Source organism: Equus quagga, chromosome 4, assembly GCF_021613505.1.
Source record: "Equus quagga isolate Etosha38 chromosome 4, UCLA_HA_Equagga_1.0, whole genome shotgun sequence".
NCBI lineage: Eukaryota > Metazoa > Chordata > Mammalia > Perissodactyla > Equidae > Equus > Equus quagga.
Genome location: NC_060270.1, coordinates 50,395,983 through 50,416,649, shown reverse-complemented (window position 1 = coordinate 50,416,649; position 20,667 = coordinate 50,395,983). Strand labels below are relative to the sequence as shown.

Here is a 20,667-nt window from a genome sequence, read left to right as displayed (position 1 = left end):
TTAGAAATTGTGCACGGGGAAGGGACATGCCAGGTAGAATACAGACATAGAGAAATTACGAACTCAAGCTCGCCCAGAGAATATCACTACCAAGCATTTACCTATCTATTTATATGTCTTCCTTAAAGCATTGAAAATATATAGTCTCTCGGGGCCGGCTCCGTGGCCGAGTGGTTAAGTTCGCGCGCTCTGCTGCAGCAGCCCAGGGTTCGGATCCTGGGCGCGGACATGGCACCGCTCGTCAGGCCACGTTGAGGCAGCGTCCCACATCCCACAACTAGAAGGACCTGCAACTAGGATATACAACTATGTACGGGGTGGGGGGGGGGTGGTTGAGAAAGAAAGCAGAAGAAAAAGAAAAAAGAAAGATTGGCAACATTTGTTAGCCCAGGTGCCAATCCTTAAAAAAAAAGAAAAAAGAAAATATATGGTCTCCTCTTTATTATTATCATAACCCTGAGAAATAGATAAGGTAGGCATTATTCTCAATCTGAAGACAAAGATACAAACGCCCCAGAGGGACCGCGTGATCTGTTCCAATGTACTTTAAAAAGAAAATGAAATAATGAATGGTCTTGTCCAAACGCTTATTCAGCCACGAAATCATAGTAAGCCCTGGGGGCAGAGGCAAGTGCTTCCATTTTGGCTTCTTGCTCTTTGCCATCCTCATTGCTACCCAATGGCACAGTGCCAAGAACAGAGTAAGCATCTTTCCAAGTTCTTCTAGATACATGGTATAGCCCCACCAAAGAAACTGGCTCAGGAGATGGCAGGAGGGTATTTTACTGACATTCCTTTATATTCAAAATGGAATATTTTTGCATGAATTACTAATAACAGTTTTTCTTCATTTACATCCTTCGACATGCCAAGCATTATGCTAAACGTGTTACGTGCATGAATGCTGATCCTTATAGCTACCCTGGTCAGGCTGGAAAGGGTGTGCTCACTACGCTGATAGAGAAACCACACTGCCCAAAACCTAAGCACTTCTGCTAATAAGTAATGAAGCCAGCAGTAAAGCAGTCATTTCTGGCCCCGAATCCTGGGCAGTTTTTGTTGGTTTGTTTGAAGGTGGATCTCGAGGCTAGGATGAAATTGATAGAGTACTAGGAAAAAAAAAAAAAAAACTCTGCTGAAACTTCAGACCATTTGAGGCAGATTTTCTGAAAGGACAGACTGGTCTGAAGGCTTGATGAAAATGGGTGACGTTAAGCTTCTCCCCAGCAACTGTCTCTATGCCATCTGCATCTCAGTGACACACAGCCATTACACACGAAGACAGCCAGGATGGTTAGAACATTAACGAAATATTCCTGTCGTTCTTGGTGAACAGCCTCTGCCCCAAGCACCCTGAATGCCTAAGCACCCCTGCAGCCCTGGCCTTCCCCGAGAAGACCCCTCACATCCCCCCACCCCCATCCAGCAAGGAAAGCATTAACAGTTGGTGCAGGGCTCCAGAACCCTGCTCCAGAAGGCAGAATCCATTCTATTGGTCAGCATTCATGACATATCACACATTAAATGTTCTGATTATCACTCTTGGGTCCTATTCTAACAGCAACAGGCAGCAGTAGGCAGTCCCTTACTCCAAGACGTGACATTCCGGTGTGGGAAGGAAACACACTCAGCCACTGTGCTCCCACAGGCACGTCTGCGAAGATCTGGGGGATGATTGCTGTGCTCCAAGGACTGGACGCGTGCCTCTATTCTGATCCTTCACTAACTTTGGGGATATTAAAATATAGCATATTTCCTTACATTATTTGGTTAAAAATATGAACATACTATTTTTATAACAGCTACATGTACATGTGGAGTTATTGGCAGACAAAGCTGCCCATCATATGAACCAGTAAATTTACCTTGGCTAATTAGAAATCTTCGAATTTAGAGAGGATAGGGACCTTACATCCAACTACCTCCCTCATCTTACAGATAAGGAAATTAAGAGCCAGGTAGACTGAGTTGTTCAAAGACGCTGAATCCCAGTCTTTTTTTTCTCCATTGTACCATGTACCCACAGCACTTAATTTTGAAGTGATTAATTACTAACTTTTAAAGATAATTAGAATCCAAAAACAATTTGACTTTGTAATTAAATGTATCTAACTGTTATATCCTTATCAACATTTACTTATAACTAGAAAGGAAGTTATCAAGAGAGAGACACTTTTTGTTCAATATCTGACACAAAATGCATATCATGTCCAGGTTTATTAGTCCATGAGACCTACAAATGCAATTTAGATCAGCTTAAATATAAAATGTAAATGCCTGATAAACATGCACTATTTTAGAAATTGCTTCTTTTCCAGAAAGTAATGATGGAAATGAAATCATTCCATAGCCTTCCTATATAAAAGGAATACTAACTGGAATATTTCTAACCTTTTTAATACTAAATCATATATTCTCTCAGTTTGAAATAGAATGATTTGAGCAATGAGATTTCTCCAGCTATCCCAGAAGATGGTATTTCAGTTCTCATACTCTGTTGTTCAGGACTTAGAGAAGGTACTTGAAAAAGTGAAGAACTGTAACAGAGAGGGTTGGGGGGGAAGAGTCATATCCCAAGATGATTCCATTTAATTGGCTCACAACTTTTCCTAAGGCTTCTTACATAAAATCCCACCAATTTTACTAGAGGAGCACATTTTTAGTTTGAATATATTAGAACAGAGCAAATTCGTTTAGTCTGTTTTCAAGCATTTTCATAAAAATTTTGCTTACTATCTATAAAGACCAGAGTTTCTATCCTTCCAAAAGTAAAAATAAAAACTAAACTATAAATTGAGAAAGCAGGTTCAAGATGTTTATATATTTGTTTTTTCAATATAATTCTCCACATGTTGATTGATAGGTAAATCAGTTTTAAAAAAAAGACCAAATATGTAGGGACATAGAGATGAACGGAATAGATAACACTGCTTTGTATTTTCCTTGCAATGAGAAACTGTATATATTTTGATAAATGGACACAAGTCAGTCCATTCAGCAAATAGCTCTGTGTATTGTGGCGAATTCTTGTGCAATTACAGAACTTTGCTGGAATGCCCAGTGGTCTCTAGATAAATTCCTTCACCCTCTATGGTAACAACTTGTCAGGTAGACTCATTTCCTGTTTTTATCTAAGCACTAAAAGAACACAAACGACCTTCATGAGTTTGAGACGAGTCACAGTATGATCCGTTTCTTACTTGCAGTAATTTTTAAACACAAAAGACAACTTCAGTATTTATTTTCTAAGCTGAATTTTTCTCCCTCTAAAATGCACTTTGGCTCAATAAGTAGTTAACAGCAGACAATAATTTAACACCACGACCATGTTATTTTTACAACTATATTAATTACGTTTTCTTTAAAGAGTTTGGGTTTTAATTCTGTTAGAACTTCCTGTGTTCTTCCACACCAGCGTCAGAGGAAATCCTAATGTTCTCAAGATTTCTTTCATTTCATTGCACCTGCTTTTCAGGATCAACAAGTTAGTTTACAAGCTCGAAGTTTCAAATTCAAATTACTTACTTGTGGGTGAAATAAGAATCCTGGAGAAGGTCTCAAGTATTTCTCTTTTAAAGCTTCAAGTGGGTCAGTTAGTTTTCTTTTCTCTACTCTGAAAGGTTAAAATTCGATTTTGGAGATGAATCAGTCTCATATATCAATCACTGCATAATCACTGACATTTAAAACAGCAAACAATAAAGCAAACGGCAGGCTTCTGGGAAGCACACTAATAAAGATAGAAAGACATCTGTTCAGTTCTTGAGGAATACTAATGGCCCTTCTAGGCACTCAAAGAAAGAAGGGCCTATTTATAATGGAAAAATCCTATTGAACGACTAGTAACAATAATGAGGAAATATAAAAAATGAAGAGCCATGAAATCAGAGGCATTGGTCACAAATTTGTATCTTTCCATTTCAGGTGTAGGCAAGAATGCCTGGTGATTTTGAAATCATGAGGAGAGGGTTCATTTTGAAAATTAAAGTCATTTTCTACCAAGAAGGTGCTTCCCCAAATATTCATTATATTTCTTCCATATTTTCCAAGGACAGTAGGAGAGTTTCTAAGCATACCACGCACTCTGCTAGCCGCTCTTCGAGGTACAGGCATCTTCTTTTGGATGCCACTGCTGATAACCAGGGCAGATTAAAGGGGGGGCAGGTGGGAAGAGAAGGAGGAACTTTGTGAAGATAAGGAGAGACAGATAAAACTTATCTACATATCTCTTCTGCTTTAGAAATGTTTGTCATTCTATTTTCTATTAAGCATACCGGAAATGACAACATGGACTGAATTAATTTCTTTTACCAACTGTTGGCAATTTTGCTTTAAAAACTGTTGAATAAGTACACTTTTAAAATAGGATCAAAATGAATAAACACAGCTACCACTTCTTGAAATTTTATATATGGTATGTTTTGCATACATTATTGCACTTACTGAAATAGGTGTTCTTATACCCGTTTTATAGATTTAAAAAACATTTAAGACATGGGAAAGCTGAGATCTCAACCAAGGTCACACTCTAAAACCGAGATTTAGGTCTTTCAGGAGTTTGGTAAATTGAAAAGCCTAGGGCCTAAACTGAGACTGAAACACCAGTGAGGAGAGAGAGATTAGAGTCAGCAAGAGAAAGGGTAGGAAGTGATGGAGAAGAGTATAGCAGGTATGTGGAGGAATTGGAAGCCCACCGCCATTGACAGGACCCGAGGAAGAAAGGGAGAAATCATCTTCACAAAGGACTGATCAATCTTACTGACAATGTGTAACACACAATCTACACACAAAATACGGAGCATCTGTTTTCCCTTCTTTTTCCTTCTCTAGTAATGGAACTGCCCCAGGAATTAAGATATAAGATGTGAAAAACAAGTGAAGAAACATAATATTGATGGTTCTGAGATATTTTTATATTGACTTTTTTATTCTTCTTGTCACATTCTAATGGAGGCAGCCATTCAAATACCGGCAACGTTTCTTGGTTAATGTATTGCAGACAGCATAGGTAGAAAAAGAGTTTTCAGTGAAAAGAATCTGCACTCTAGCACCTATGAAGTAATAAGAACTCAATAAATGCTGTTGAATGAAAGAACAACACAAAATTTCTCTTTATGAAGTAGAATCAGGCAAAAATAGGCAAATACTCCCATCTTAAATAAGTCCAATAAAAATTTATGTACATATTCCATTAATTCTTGACAAGGTTCAAGATTTGTAAAAGAAAGTAAATGTGAAAATGCTTGGCAATATTTAAAATACATACCAAGCATAACTATGGTTATTCATATTTTTTAAAGAAAACTAGCATTAAAAAACTAAATCATCCTGAATGAAGACAGCCAGGAGGCTTTTTATTAAGCATATATGTTTCCGCCAAAGGATTTTTGGATGCATCAAAGGAAACTGGATAATGAAAGCATTAAACAGAGACATGTTTTTTAAACCCATCACTCACATTATATACAAAACATTTTTGTGATTAATATTGCATTTGTCTGTGGCCCCTAAGAAATTTATTTAGAAACAGAATATGACCAGTACTTATTAAGGAAAAGCTTGTAGGTTAACAAAGAGTAAACTCTTGCTGTTATATGTCCCATCTCATTCCAAATAACCTGACCCATTTAAGCACCCACACATTTTTGCATTAATCCTTCAGGAGCCTCATTCTTCCGCCACTTGACAACTTGCTTTAAATATGGCTTTCCCATATTTTCCACTTAAAAAAAAATGTGTTTAAAAATAAATTTATTGTCAAGGGAAAGAACTCTATGGGCCTATTCCAAAACCCCAAATTCAGAGACATCCAAAAATAAGTCCAAACCTAATGAGTCGACTTTCTGAATACAAAATGAATTCACTAGATCAAACAATTTTACTCTCTGCTTTATAATAATAATAAAAAAGGTCTGTTAAAAGCCATAACTTTACCATGTAAAAACCACCTTTCATAAACACGTCCACATTTCATCATCTCCCGTCCACCCTTACCTGTAAATAGGGTCCATAAAGAAAGGAGTGGGTCTAGCATGCTGCAAGGAACCATCTGACGCGGGTCTTGGTTCAACATTGCTTGCTTTCTTTTCCCCAAACACGTGGTTTTTTCGAGGCTCAGTCAGCTTTGTTCCACTGGCTCTACTCCTACTGCCCATACTTAGATCCAGGGGCTGGTCTTGGCTTGTGGCAGGCGTCACTGGAGCCTTGGAGGGTACTGGAGTCAAGGGCTTCTCGTCCTTTCGCTTAGTGGTGAGATCAAAGGGAGACTCAGAGCTTCCCTTCTGCAGTTTCTTTACTTCACTTGGTGATTGGGGTTCCATTTTCAAAGGTAACGCTCTCAAGTCTCTATCAGGAAATGGGTACATTGATTGAGAGAATGCTGGAAAAAACGGGAGGGGAAACATGGAAGGGTAAGGTAAAGCTCCAACTTTTTTGTCTTGCAGCCCCACCAGTCCTGTTGAACCAAAGTATTTTTCAGCAATAGAAGCAATAGCCTTTATAGAATCATTCACAGCTCCTGACACCGCGGTTTGCTCCTCTAAAGATGGTGAGAAAATGGAATGATTGCTGTATTCTTTCTTATTATGTATTGAAGCCAGATTCTGAAGAGGGCTTACTTTGTCTTTGAACATTTTACCATTTTCTTTAAATTTCTCTTTATCACTTTCAATGTCACTTTCCAGATCAGAGCCCGAGGTTGTCTCCAGGTCACTGCCACTTGGTGTACTGACATCATCAAGGTCACTACTCTCTGACTGGTCACTGATTTTCTCAAGGGGCCTCTCTTCAGAGGACCTCTCGGGCTGGAGCTCCACTGGCTTATTGTCCCCTACAGGTGGGTGTTTAGATAGTGCCTTCAAAATATCCTGTGTAGCTGGCAGTATCTGAGGATGTGTCATGAGGGGACTTTGACTTTTGTTTGTCTGTTCAGTACTTGATAGTCCTTTAACAGGAGAACTAGCAGGTATCAAAGGAGGCCTGTGGTACAAGCCGGAAGGAAACAGACCAGGGAAGCTAAAAGAAAATCCAGGAGCTGTTGGAAAGGTAAGACCAGCAGGATGCCTATTGGCGCCAAAATAGTCAGCAAGGCCCGGGTTGGCATGACTCATATTAACCATGGACGTTTTATCCATAGCTGGGGTTCCAGGAAGTGAAATGCCTTGGCCAAAAAATCCACCTGCCGCAAAATGGTTCTTGCCCTCACAAAACCTCCTGTGTTTATTTAAGGAAGACGTAGTGCTGAACATTTGTCCACAGTCTTTGCACTTGATTTGGGTTCTGCAATCAGCATGCATGCGCTTATGACGACAAAGGTTTGAAAACTGAGTATAGGATTTATGGCAGACCTCACCTGTGTGCAAACAACAAAAAAGAATCTCAGGCTTTATGGCAATTGCTTCTGAATTTAGCAAGTATCACAATTGGTTTACTCAAAATTTCAATTAGGAAGCCAGGAAAAGCTGTTGGAGGCACCAATCTGAGTGCTCCGAACACAGAAAACCCCATTTCTCTAGATTCCAAAGCAAGGCATCCAACCTGACAAATGTCTTGAAGCAGCACAAATATTTCATATATATATATAAATACTTCGTCATACCCACTGCATCATATTTTGCATCATATTTGTGTATTTAAATATTTATAAGAAAGTCAAATTCCATCAAGCGTTGATTTCCCACCCAATTACTACTTTAACAGAATCTTAAAAATTAAAGTCGTAAGATGTACTAAACATGAGACATAACAGGAACCCCTTTAAAATTTTAGACTATTTAAAGAATTCTATACTGTAGGCACCAAAACAAAATAAAACAGCGTTTCCTTCAACCAGAAACTTCACCTTTATTCCCCCTCCCCTTGGGGAAAAAGCCTGTGACTGTTCTACCATTATTTAATTTGTATTATATCATATGCTCTCATCATTCACACATCAAAGCCACACAACAATGCACATTGTGTATTCTGAGGCATTTTTAACAATCATTTTCATGATTTGAGAAAGACTGACATAATTTACAATGGCGCTATTTTAAGCCTGCAAAGGAAACTAAATTGAATGTAGCCCATCCTGCATTGCTGGTTCCCATGAACTATGATCACGTCCTCTGACTTCCCCTCACACCAGTGGTTGTGCTAACCTTCCTGCATTTATGAAACTCCCGTCCTTGGGAAACATGTCCACTCGTTGTCATATCTTCGCGGTTATCTGGGGGCTTGACTTCTGTGTGGTATTGCCAACTGTGGTAAGCAGGGGAGCGTGCTTTGAATGCTCTAATCCAGAAAGAACACAGCAGTGGGTGCGGCTGGGCGATAACCCTCTTCACTGAGAATTTGTCAAAAAAGTAGAACATCCTCCTCCTCACATACGTGCGAACAGATCTAAACATATTTTAAGACCAAATTTCTTAACCCTTAAGAACTCCTTTGCTGGATAAGAGTCCCACTCACTTCACAGTCCAGCAGGATCATGGCATCCATTTCCTAAGCATCACATTTTTTATTTTACTTTAGTAAAGATGAGTCCACTTTAGGTGTGAGCTTACTTTAAGGCTTCTGTGCCCATCTAATACATGCAGAAACATGATACGCCTTGTTGGTGATTGTTAAAAGAAATCCATATAAGAAATTAACTTGAAGACAAAATGCAACATTTATTGCTTTCATATGATGACTGCCTTTAAGCAGAGAATGGTTGAGCTCCTAAGTCAAAGCAGTAATAATTTTAAAAAAATTATTGAAAGGAAATTTTATAGACCTTCAGTCAGACAAAACTCACCCAGAACGTGGATTATCCCACACACCACCAAACAGGAAGTACTAAGTGATTCCAAGTCTATTTCTTTTACTACTAACGATTAAAATACATTGCTACGTATGTCAGTGTGCTTAGTAATATTAAAGGAGCTTTCAACTGTGGGATGATTCATAACCTTATAGAGGCTGTAACGTGTGTTAACAGGAAGAGAAGATGTGAGTGATTTCTTTTCAAATTATTCTACTGGAATATATTGACCAGAGTGTGCTTTAAAAGTATATAATAGTTAACCATATAAAATAAATAGACACACTATTTAGGTTCTTTGATACACTAATTAAAACAATACAATGTAGAGGGTAGAAACATGAGACTTTCACTAATTATATTAATTCAGCCATGAGCAATAACAAGAAATAGTAAATAAAATGTTGGAATTAAAAACTGCACACATTGAGAAAGCGACACCTCTCCTCTGGACATGACAAGGCGTCGAGAAAATGTCTTGATGGGTATTCAACTAAGGTGTAAGTTTTAAAGGGTTTGCAAACTTTGGCAAAGACATGTTGCTCTATATGCTTCGTTCTTATGGCGGATGGATTTACGAAAGTCAGGAGTTTCTCTATTTTGGAGTAACAGAAGGTACATTTGACTCTCCCGGTTGCACCCTCAGTTACATGGATGAACAGCATCTGTGTCATGTCTCAAGAACATAGAATCTGGATTTTTCCTGGGGCAGAGGCTTTGTTTTTCTCACTTGAAGGCCAGGCCTGGCCCACTGCAAACCACCAGGCCTCCAGGTAAATAGCTCAATTGAAGTTGAAGTCTATACTCTACTGTAATTTTCTCAGTAATAAGAAATTAGCCAGCAGTTAGCGTTGCATTTTTCTACTTATTAAACAAATTAAGAGGTATTTTGAATATATTCAGCCTATTAGAGCATGTGGTTTCTATTTGGAAAGGCTGGAGGTTTCTGTAAAGGCAGTGAGTAATTACCTTAGCGCTGGTGGCTCTGGGCTCAAGCCTGGCGGTACACTGTAACAAGAGACAGTTGCCATAAACACACCAGTGGGGGTAAATCGTGGTGTGTGGCCTTCTGGTGAGAAACAGATATCAACTCTAGGTGAACCTCCTTCACTCCAAAGTCTCCACAATAACTCCTCTTTTGTTCTGAAATTACACAGTTATTATTCATAATTACCCCATAGTTCTCTGTCAGATTTTATATTTGAAGAAAGCCATCTGCTATTTAAATTTACCAATAATTACTGCAAATACATTCATAGGAAATAGTTTGCGCAATCTGACTGAAAAGGGACACCCTATAGTGCTTTAGAGTGAAACGCGCGACTTCAACATAATTAAAATTCCAGATCCCAGAACCTTAGATGATAGGAATCTATACTTAATGACTTTTATTTTAAATAATAGAGAAAGCATTAAATGGGTGATCATAATTATTTGTGGTCTATTCCACTCTTTTTTCCACCAAAAGATAATAAATTTATCCAAACTTATTTCTGAGAAATCAGAAATAGATGAATTATTTATGACTGTAGCACTTGCAAGCACATTTTTAGGGCATTACGACCTTAGAGTCAGGAATGTCTTTTTGAGACAAGAAGTCTAAAATTCTATTGTATCCTTTATTTCCCGTGACTTTCAAAAGAGCCTCCCCAAGGGAGCCTAGGGCACCCTTTTGTTTATTGGCTGGTCCTCTTCACTCCACCCATGGAACTGAAGAACATCTGAGCAAAACAGGGCTCTAGTTTAAGTTGGAAAGGGAAAGAAAAGCTCTCTTGGTGCCTGGAAGCACAAAAGAGGGCTATGTCAAGGCAAAACGGAGGAGGGTCAGCCTCTGGCATCTCCATGTTGGCACTGAAAATCAAGGTTTTCCATCAGGTCCTGTAGTAGTGTCTCAAATACCTACTACAAACCATCAAGTATCTGTCAGAAAAACTGTTTTGTAAGGCTTCCCAAGTCAGAAGTTCTGCCAACTACTGAGTATGGTTCAACCAGTCCTATGCTTATCTGGATCCAAGATCAGTCCTGAAGTTTGTAGCACAACTCAATGAGTCACTGTGTTTATATGCCCAGCGGAGCAATGGATCAAAAGAAGCCCAGAGCTGTTGCCCAGATGCACTGAGAATAACTGATTTTCCTTAGGAAATATTCAGCACAACACAGAGAACAGGGGTGGGAGGACAGAAGCAGCAGCAAGTGAGGGCTGAGTTGTACTTTATTTGAAGTGTGTTACTAAAGTGCTCTGTACGGGGACATTCTAAGTAGGTGGTCAGCTTGGACGTCTCCTCAAAACACACGGCCTGTAAATTTGCTTTAGTGCAGTGGGTTATAGAAGCAGCATGTCCAGCATCAAAGTGAAAATGTTCTGCTTTTCAAGTAACTGAGAACTGCCTATCCGCAGCCTGTGATCTGCAACAACGGAGAGATTAAAGGGCATTTAATTCCCCTCTCTCTCCCCACACATACTCTCACACACGTACACACAGAGTCGCCAGCCTACTTGCCAGGTGGGGTTCTTCCAGCTCTTTCTGATCCAGAATAGTTTTTTATCACTTCATCTTGTTTAGTGGTATCTGCTATTTGCTGTTTTACAAAGCCATGAACATTTCCAGTGTGAGACAAATCTGTTTGTCTCTATTAAATCCTACAACCTGGGGAGGCTTCCCTTTCATTATTTAACAATTCCTCTTTTCTCTACCTGTTATTGATTTCATCTAAAAGAAAACACTCCAGGGATTATAGACAAAATACCGTGGATATGGTTATAAAAGATTTTCTTGTAATAGAAAATAGCCCCACTGGATTGGATCATAAATAGCTAATGTGGAGGCCCCCCAACGGCCACGCCTGGACCCTCTCCTGATCACGGTGCCTTTTGGACGAGAGACAGTTGCAGGAAGGAGGGCTGGAGCATTAAAAACTTACAGATAAAGGGCTTCACACTGCTGTGGATGTGCTTGTGCTGTTTGAGGCCCGACGAAGTGGCAAACGTTTTGCCACACTCCGGGCAAGCGTGGGCCCGGGCACCAACGTGCTGAGAGCGAATGTGCCGCTGGAGGTTGCTAGGGTCCGTGAACACCTGCTAGGAAACGAGTACTGATTAATCAGGAAACTTGATGCAAGGACACAAGAAAGAAGACCAGGAGCGACACAAGAGGAATTGTGTTTATTTGTTTTGTTTTCCTTTATTTGTTTTCCCCAACGACCAAAAGAAAGTCATATTTCCAAAGTGTGAGCTCTTCTGGGGGAGGGACTGCAAACTACTCAGCTCTTATATCCTTAGCATGAAGTGTCCATTGGTACCAGTTGAACAAAATAGTTTATGGCATTATTAGACCATAATCAAGGCCTCTGATCCCATTTAGAGTGACTGGAGTTGAATCGTAAAATGCTGGACATAACATTATTAAAAGTGGTGTGCTATTTCTATCCTTTAAACAAAGACACGCTATGTACAAAATTGGGGGCATTTTGACTAAAGTATCCCAAATCTATTCAAGGAGTTCCCCTAGGGGTTAAATTCTAACACCATGTTTCAGTAAGTTACCATTTAGCTAAAATCATTCTTTCAGACATTGTACTAAAAAAAAAAAAAAAAGACAGAAAAAGCCACCTGCACACATCTTGGAGCAAAACATCTCTAAAGATAATTTCAAATGTCACAGTTTCCATTGGCACAAGATAAAATATTCAAACACAGTAGAAAGTTTTTGGAAATGGAAATTAACTTTCATGACACCAGGACATCTTTTAGTTAATTGAGAAACATGAAAATTAAATGATGAGAATTACCGTTCCCGTGGTTCACAGTAATGGTTAAGCTGGAGTATTTTCACTGGCCACTAAGGCACACTGGCCACTAAGACACTACACTTAATTAGAACCAAGTCATGATTTATGATGGGGACTTGGGTGGAAAAATCTGCAAACGTAGAAGTCTCCCATTCTTTCTGAATAGGCATTCAGAAACTTTATGTGACTTCCTCACAAATCGCTATTAAAAGAAATCAATAATGTGCGTTGGATAAAATTTTCATTCTCCATAAGGCCATAAAACAACCCCATGCTGGCAAGCCAGTAGCGGAACCAGGAATTTACCAAGGATGTCTGACACCTAGTTCTGGAACTCACCATTAAGCCTCACTTCCTCCCTTACAAAAATAAAAGGATACCCACTAAGTGTTTTTATACACTGTACTAATGCCTGTTAGCATACAACACTCAGTCTACTTTTCTCAAGATATTTATAGTTTCCCCTCTCAAGGCTTGTTTTTATATATCGTAGCAAGTGATGGATTAAGAGAGAGCAGGATGACAGAGAGAGGCCAAGTAGTCTACAAATTCACTGTACCTTGGCACAGTTTTCACATTCATAGTGCTTTCCACTGTCATGTGACATCTGGTGGCGAATTAAATTGGACTTCCAGTTAAAGGCCTTGGGACACTGATCGCACTTGTACTCCCTCTCTTCAGTATGTGACAACATGTGTTTCTCTAGGCTGTTAAGAGAACAATTGATTTAATAAGACAAGGTGACAAAGAACACATTCATAAACAGAGCGTCATTTTATCACTAATCCAACTGGCAATTAGAGAAATAAGAAGGAAAAAGAGTTGAGGTGAGAAGGAGGAAAGAGAAGAAATAGGCTTGCGACAGACCAGAGTACATTTTACATTTCCTAGACTGTGTCTCTCACTCGTACAGGGAAGTGCCCCTGTTGTTAGAAGATAAAGCTGATACAGCTAGCAGAGATTATTTGCCACTTTAGGGGCATGAGAAACAACTAGCTATTTGTCCAGTCCTGGGTTCACTACACAATTCTAACAGCAACATGTATTGGTAATACACACTTATTCAAACACAAACACTCAAACAGAAAATGTTAAGAAAATGCTCAAGAACATGCAGGTAGATATTCTATCTAATGTGTATAACCTCTAGATTCAAAAAAGTACTTTTGTTTCTATCTATATCACTATATGAGAATATGGGAGAGTAAGCTGTAAGCTAACTACTTAACAAGAAACTTCTGAATATAACCCTAGGATGGATGAATGGGAAGTTGGGCAGATGGACCGATGAATGGATGCATGTGTGTGTAGACACAGAAATAGATATAGACACAGAGAGAAATATTATCTATATACAACCTACAAATTAAGGAGGAAATAAAAGTGTATAATTGGACACACTATTAAAGCTCCTCAAAAGAAAGACGTGGTTAGAAGTTTCTCACAAGCATAGTTTCTCTATGTTTTAAAGCTTAGAATGTTCTTCCTTTCAAATGTTTCCCTCTGTTTTCTGAAATTTGTATATGAAATCTGCATGAACATAAGGAAAATCAAATCTTATAGATAATGGACTATTGTGATATTCAGAAGATGTCTGCAACATTTTTGATAATTAAATACACATATATAACACAGTAGGATGCTACTCTCAAATAAAGTAACCAGAGCTCCTTGGAGAAATAGCCGGTTTCAAATTTGAAGCACAAAATACACAAGATGGGCCTTAAACATCTTATTATGACAAAAAAGCAAGAAAGTTATAGATCATGTCCAAAGAATTAGAACGCCAACCTGAAGAAACACCCACTGACCAAAGATGGCAAAATTGAAGCATCAATAAGAATAATCATGTCATCTTTTAACAATAATGATATTCAAAAGTACACAAACAGAACCTCACCGGTCATCCTTGGAAGATGCTGAAAAGCCAAATCATTATTCTGAAAACTAGCAAATAAAGGGAAAAATTCATGCAACATATCCTGCCTTTCGGGTATAAACTATACTTCAGTGTGAGCAAATAAACAATGAGGGGAAGTTTCTCCACATAGAATTAATCCAGGTAATAAATGATGAAATAATTGAATTAGAATACATTCATTTTGCAGCCCCTAAGGAAGTAATGAATCTAAGCAACACATTATGTGCCTCCTGATAGAAATAAATGATACCATCAAGGCGGGATTCTTCCTAAAGCATTGAACCTAAATATGATCAAGGCTTGGGATGTAACTATGAGTTTACAGGAAACAGGGGATGGAGAAAGACGTTAAACAACACCAAGGGGATAAAATCAGCAGAATCCAGACTGGAGGAAATGCCAGAGGAAAAACCACTCCGTTTCTTCCCTACATAAATTGTAATGAGAGAGAGAAAAACTTACTGACTTTGGGGGGCTCTATAAATTAGAAGAGATATAAGAGGCATGTCAACCAATTGCAATGATGGATCTTATTTTCATCTTAATCCAAACAAAAAACTCTGAAAATAACGAGATAACTGGGGCAATTTGAACACTGACTGAATACTGGATAACACTAAGGATTCATTATTTTTAAAGTGTGGTGTTGAACTTATGTTTTAAAGAGTCTCCTTTCTACAGATACATACTGAATGATTTATGAATAAAATGACATAATGTACAGGATTTCTTTCAAAGAATCCAAAATGAGTATAGCTGAGACAAGACGGACCATGCGTAATAATTTCTGAAGCTGAGTATATGGGGATTGATTACACCATCCTCTCTAGTCTTTTGCGTATATTTGAAACTTTCCATAACAAAAATATATTTAGAAAACAAGTACCCAGCCTGCAAGCACTCTTTCTTTTCCATGTTTCATTTTTCTGTGAGATGAATGCTCTAATTTGAGTATCAAGTGAGACCTCTGCATGCACCTAGAATATATTATCCAGCGGTTGTGTAGACTGTGTGGGTTGGGAGTGTCTGTGTGAAAAAATGGAGTGCCCTTTCTCATACCTTGGCAAATTAGAAATAATTTTCCCATATTTTTTCTCCTCCTCAGCTTCCTGCCTACAACTCTATTCATATTGGCACATAAACTTACTTTTCCTGCCCTATGAGTCAGTCGAGTTGGTAATGCTATTCTATTTGAGCTCAAACGGTGATATCTCTACAAACAAAAGGTACCAGGGGAGTACAGGTATGTGGAGTCACCAGAACGGCCCTATCTTTATCTACAATATGTAATCCTCTGTTTGCTACACAAATTGAAATGTTAATAAGGGAGTTAAGAGAGAGAGATATCAGCAACTGCAGTTAACATTGAACTGAGTCAGGGACATCTTCCAAAATCATTGTACAGATTGCTATTCTCACTGTTGTCCTTCGCAACCCATGAAGCCATGCCATTTGATGACATATATGACATTCCAATATACGTCAAATCAGAAACTCTGAAATCCAGTGGTAAGATTGGCCTATACCTGGAGTCTTATTCCTGTTCCCCAACTCCATGGGTATGATACAGTTTTAAGAGCATAGTACATGGCACATAGATGGGAAAAGATAACAAAGCAAGGAAATTTTCCTTTCTTTGCTTTTGCTAATCTAGCGTAAAATCCATATTGTTCCCTGGAATTATCAGCTGTCAACTAATCAGTGATAGAAAGAATAAAAAGGCAAGTGGTTCTCACAAAAGCAAATGTGACTGCTTTCATAAACATAGAAACAATCTAGCCAGTCATTAGTGAGACTTCACATTTCATAGAATTTTACCCCAATTTACAGAGCTTTGCTTAGCCTTCTGGGTTTTTTCCACCTTTTACATATCAATCTTTGTTTATTGCCCCTTTTTTGGTGGGGGTATGTATTCTTTTCTCAACATTTTACATAAAAGATGCAGAACAGAATAAGATGTCATGTCAAGAAAGGATTTTTCATTTGTTTAGAGTATAAAGCAACAATATAGGATTCCATAAAGTGGAAAATATTCGGGGAATGTAGGTTCTGCACGTGGCTAAATTATATAACCAAAAATACCACTCGGATGATCAACATCAGGTTGCGTAGTGACATGCTGTATCCATCTGGCTGAGCTACCGAAAGTGAGTTCTGAGAGTTCGTCCAACGCCCGATAATTAGGTTTCCTTATTGTTTTCCACTGGATGTTTGACTGAAGGAACTAAACCGACAGTTGGTTTTGGCATTAGGTATGGTTGACTCAGGCTTACTCTCACAACTAGTAGGAGTAAGAAGCTTTCTCTACCTACGAAGTGTTGCTATCCACTTCTAGTTGCTAGTAGGAAGTAAGAATGACATTTTAGTGTTCAGTCGGTCAACTTTCATTTTAGGATACTGTCCACTATTTTTGATAAAATTGAAGGGAACATACATACTCTCTGGCATAGGAGAGACTACATTACAGTACAAATACTTACCCACTGGTATTTATTAGTTTCATTTTGTTTTTTTAATTGGGCACGATTATATTTAGGAGACATGCTGTGACATTTTTTGATTACAAACCCGTTTTACCAAACATATATAAGAGATTTATTCTCTATGCAGATTTATATTAAGTAGTAAAGATGATTTTAAAGGGTACTGTGAAAGCCCTCTTAGCTCCCAAATGGTTTTCTCTCTAATAGCTAAATTGGTCTGAATTTTCAAAGCAGGAGGTTTATTCTTTTTCACTAAGTCTCCTCAAGGAATGGGTTATACTTGATGCCCTTTTAGTCATTTACGCATTAAAATGAATGACTACTATATGAAATCCTTTCTTGTAAGAGGCCTAACCAGGATAAGAGGGTACAGGGCAATCAATAGACGTGAAAGGAGAGAGAGCAAAAACAGGCACTAAATAAAGAAAGGAAACAAGATGGTAAACTGAAATAGGTGGAGTGTCCACAGCAAACTGTGAGTAACTCACACTCTGAGTAAGGCCAGTTGATACACTACCATACCCGTTTCAATACAGTGATGTTATGTTCAGCTGAAATTCATATTAGACGATCCAAGGATCATTTCCGGATAGAAAAACAAAGTAATGAATACAATTATTAAAACTGCTTGTAAACTAGGGCAAAAACCATTACAAGGAAACAAACAAAAAAACCTCTTAGCTGGTTACATACACCTCTGATCTGAAAGACCATTTTGTAGCACAATTATCAATATAGCTTTCAAAGGGTAGGTTCCAGGGTTGCTGTTTTATTTAACAGAAATAAAAAACGTTCTTGAATTAAATTCAAAGGGCTATAAAAAGTTAACATATCACCAAAATATGATTTTCATTTTGTTAAACATAAGTACTAAAGAATTATTTCATTTAGATCACATTTGGGTTTTCTGGTTTAGGAAATTCAACATTTTCTTCACTGAGTAGGCTTCTCGTATTCTTTTACATATGTGCAGTTTAGATAAATAGTTGCAACTAAGTCCAAGGGTTACGCCAATCTATCAAAAGAATATCTGTCATTAAGTGAGTATCAGAACTAGTCGTTTGTTTCGTCATATAAATGTCTCTAGAGGCAGCTTTCCTGTTTGGCATATGATTACTTTAACTAGTATCACTGTTGTTCTACCCTCTTGATTCTTCCTTTGAGTTGAATTTACCATAACGCTAAGATTTCAGTCGTCAACAACACTACTGAAATAATAATAAACATGTTATTTCTATCTGGCATCAAAATAACTAATTCCAACTTCATTGTAAATATTTTACAGATGAGAATTTCCAGGAAAAAAGGATTTCTGAACATGTCACTAACACACTTGTCAGGTTCATTGCCGTTCCAAATTTCCCATCTGCATACATTCTGAAAATTCAGCAGAACAGCATTTTCTCACAGAGTAAATAAACACGTTTTATAGTGCGACAAGCCATTTCTAACCTTTGCAAATCAGGAAAGACTTGGTCACATTCCTTACACTCCTGGATTGCATGTATCTCTCGGAGATCGTTTTCACCTTCGAGTTTTTGTTGGAAGTCCTCTTCCACCATTGAAAACGCTGAGTGGGGAGTGCTGCACGGGAACTTCTGATGGTCTGCTAGCTCAGCCTTGGACTCAAAGAGCTGGTCACAGTCCTCACAGCGATACTGCCGTTCTTCTGTGAAAATAATTCAGCTGTTACTAGGATGGGGAGATCAAGAAGTGCCACCACAAGCCAGCAGGTCCTACTGAGTTATGGAAGACATAATAGAAGCTACCTGGTGGCCATTTCCATCACTTCACTTTAACCTGGAGTAGAAATAACAGACGTAAAGAAGCTAAGACAGGGCCTAGAACACGAACATAAGTGATTACTGTGGCTACAGTACAGCCTTCTTATCAGATAAAACTTTTAACTAAACCCTTCCAAGGCTTAATAGTCACAGAATATTAAAAGTAATAACGACCGCTTATTGAGCATCATCTATCCCTCAACCCTCTACATGGATTATTGATATTCCTTAAAACCTGATGATGAGGAATCGTATGTCAGATTTTTATCCCAGTTTTCAGATGAAGCTATTGAAGTTCAGAGAAGTTCAATATAACCAGTGAGGGATTATGGGGCTAGGTGGTTGTGCCAGGATTTGAACCCATCTCTGTACCATACCTTTCTCACCCTGCCATGTTACCTGGAGGGTCCCTGTCTCAGCCAGACTTAAGCCTGGTTAATGTCAGTACCCTCAGAAATGCGTTAACATTCATCATTACTCATAATGGGACACAGGAGGTTTTTAGCACCTTTCTAGGCTAATTTATGTTAGCCCAGGGTCAGTGCTAATTGGCAGACCTTTGTTAAATAGCAAACATATCATGAATTTGCACTTAAATCAGTAAGATAAATAAATGGTAATAGCGGGGACTAGAGATAACAAGCTTACAAAGTGTCAGGTAGTGATGGTATTGTTTCTATTCTTTCCATCTGAGTAGCTTTTAGCCCACTCAGGGCTAAAGCACAGATCCCACGAGACAACCACAGAAGTCTTGAAAACATCTCACAATGCTGAAAGACACTCAGGGCGACAACACGATACATAATCCGTTTTAGAAACCTACAGCCACAACCTATAGCCAGTTGTTCACTGACTGAATGTTTTTGAGGGAATATTTTTGTCATCAACCAATGCTAGGCATTTTCCTAGGGAGTGAACATATAAGAAACTCAAGAGGATACACATGTGAACAGAGTGTGATATATTTTATGACAGATGCATGCACAGGGCCTCAGGGAGCCCAGAGGAACATGCTTAATCCATCTAATCTGAGGCAAGGAGGTTCCGAAAAGGCTTTGTAATGAGGAAGAATCAGCCAGGTGAAGTGGGATGAGGCAGGACATTTCAGGCAGCGGGAACAGCATGGACCAACGATGAAGGCAAGAAAGAACGTGGCAGGCTGATGGAAAGGCAAAGCTGTAGTAAAGTATGACAGGTTTATAGGGTGTACGCAGGGGAGGAGTGGGAAATGAAGTTAGAGAGGGTAGCAGGTCACCAGGGGCTTTTTAGGGCCATGCTAAGATGGGAACAGAAAGCCACTGAAAGTTGGAAAGCCCGCTGCAGCGTGCGAAGCCAAGCAAAGAGGTCAGATGGGACACCGCTGCTATAATCCACATACGGTCCTGGTTTAGTTTAAACTAAACCAATAACAGGGGGCCTAGCAAGGTAAAGAAATTAATATGTAGAATCAATAGGGTTTATCAACTTCGGGCGTCAAGGGAGAGGGAGGCATTCTAAAATAAATCACCTCAGCTCTAAAGACAGGTTTCTCAATGGCATTAACTAGGTAATAGAAACATTTCCCATCGTCTGTTACACTATTCACATATTTAAGATCTAAATTTAGTATCTCAGCCAGCAGTCTGAACATAAACAGAAACTCCTGAGGACACAATACATGGAAAAGGCCTGGGTTTTAGAGACAGCGAGACCTTGGTTTGAACGCTGACTCTACCACTTTCTAGCCTTGTGGTCTTGGCCAATTTACTTAGCCTTACATAGCCTCAATTGCTCTATCTGTATAATGGGAATAATTCCTCGCTTACAGGTTTGATCTACGTGTAAAACATTAAATGAGAAAACAAATGGAGAGCCTATAATATCTAGCACATAGTAGGTATGCAATTCATGTTTTTATTTTCTCTTCCC

The 20,667-nt window shown here is 38.7% G+C and overlaps 1 protein-coding gene across 19 annotated transcripts in view; it reads right to left on the bottom strand.

Moving 5' to 3' along the window:
- MECOM (MDS1 and EVI1 complex locus) overlaps nt 1-20,667 on the bottom strand; it is a 533,910-nt gene that overhangs the window by 24,627 nt on the left and 488,616 nt on the right. For 16 of the 19 annotated variants that reach the window (XM_046658725.1, XM_046658720.1, XM_046658714.1 and 13 more), the window contains 5 exons: nt 18,428-18,644; nt 13,131-13,278; nt 11,705-11,861; nt 5,995-7,351; nt 3,526-3,613 (listed from right to left, as the gene is read on the bottom strand). In XM_046658725.1, coding sequence (XP_046514681.1) covers nt 3,526-3,613; nt 5,995-7,351; nt 11,705-11,861; nt 13,131-13,278; nt 18,428-18,644 — 1,967 coding nt within the window. The remainder of the gene's footprint in view (nt 1-3,525; nt 3,614-5,994; nt 7,352-11,704; nt 11,862-13,130; nt 13,279-18,427; nt 18,645-20,667) is intronic. The other 3 variants (XM_046658715.1, XM_046658717.1, XM_046658733.1) reach the window with 2 other exon arrangements.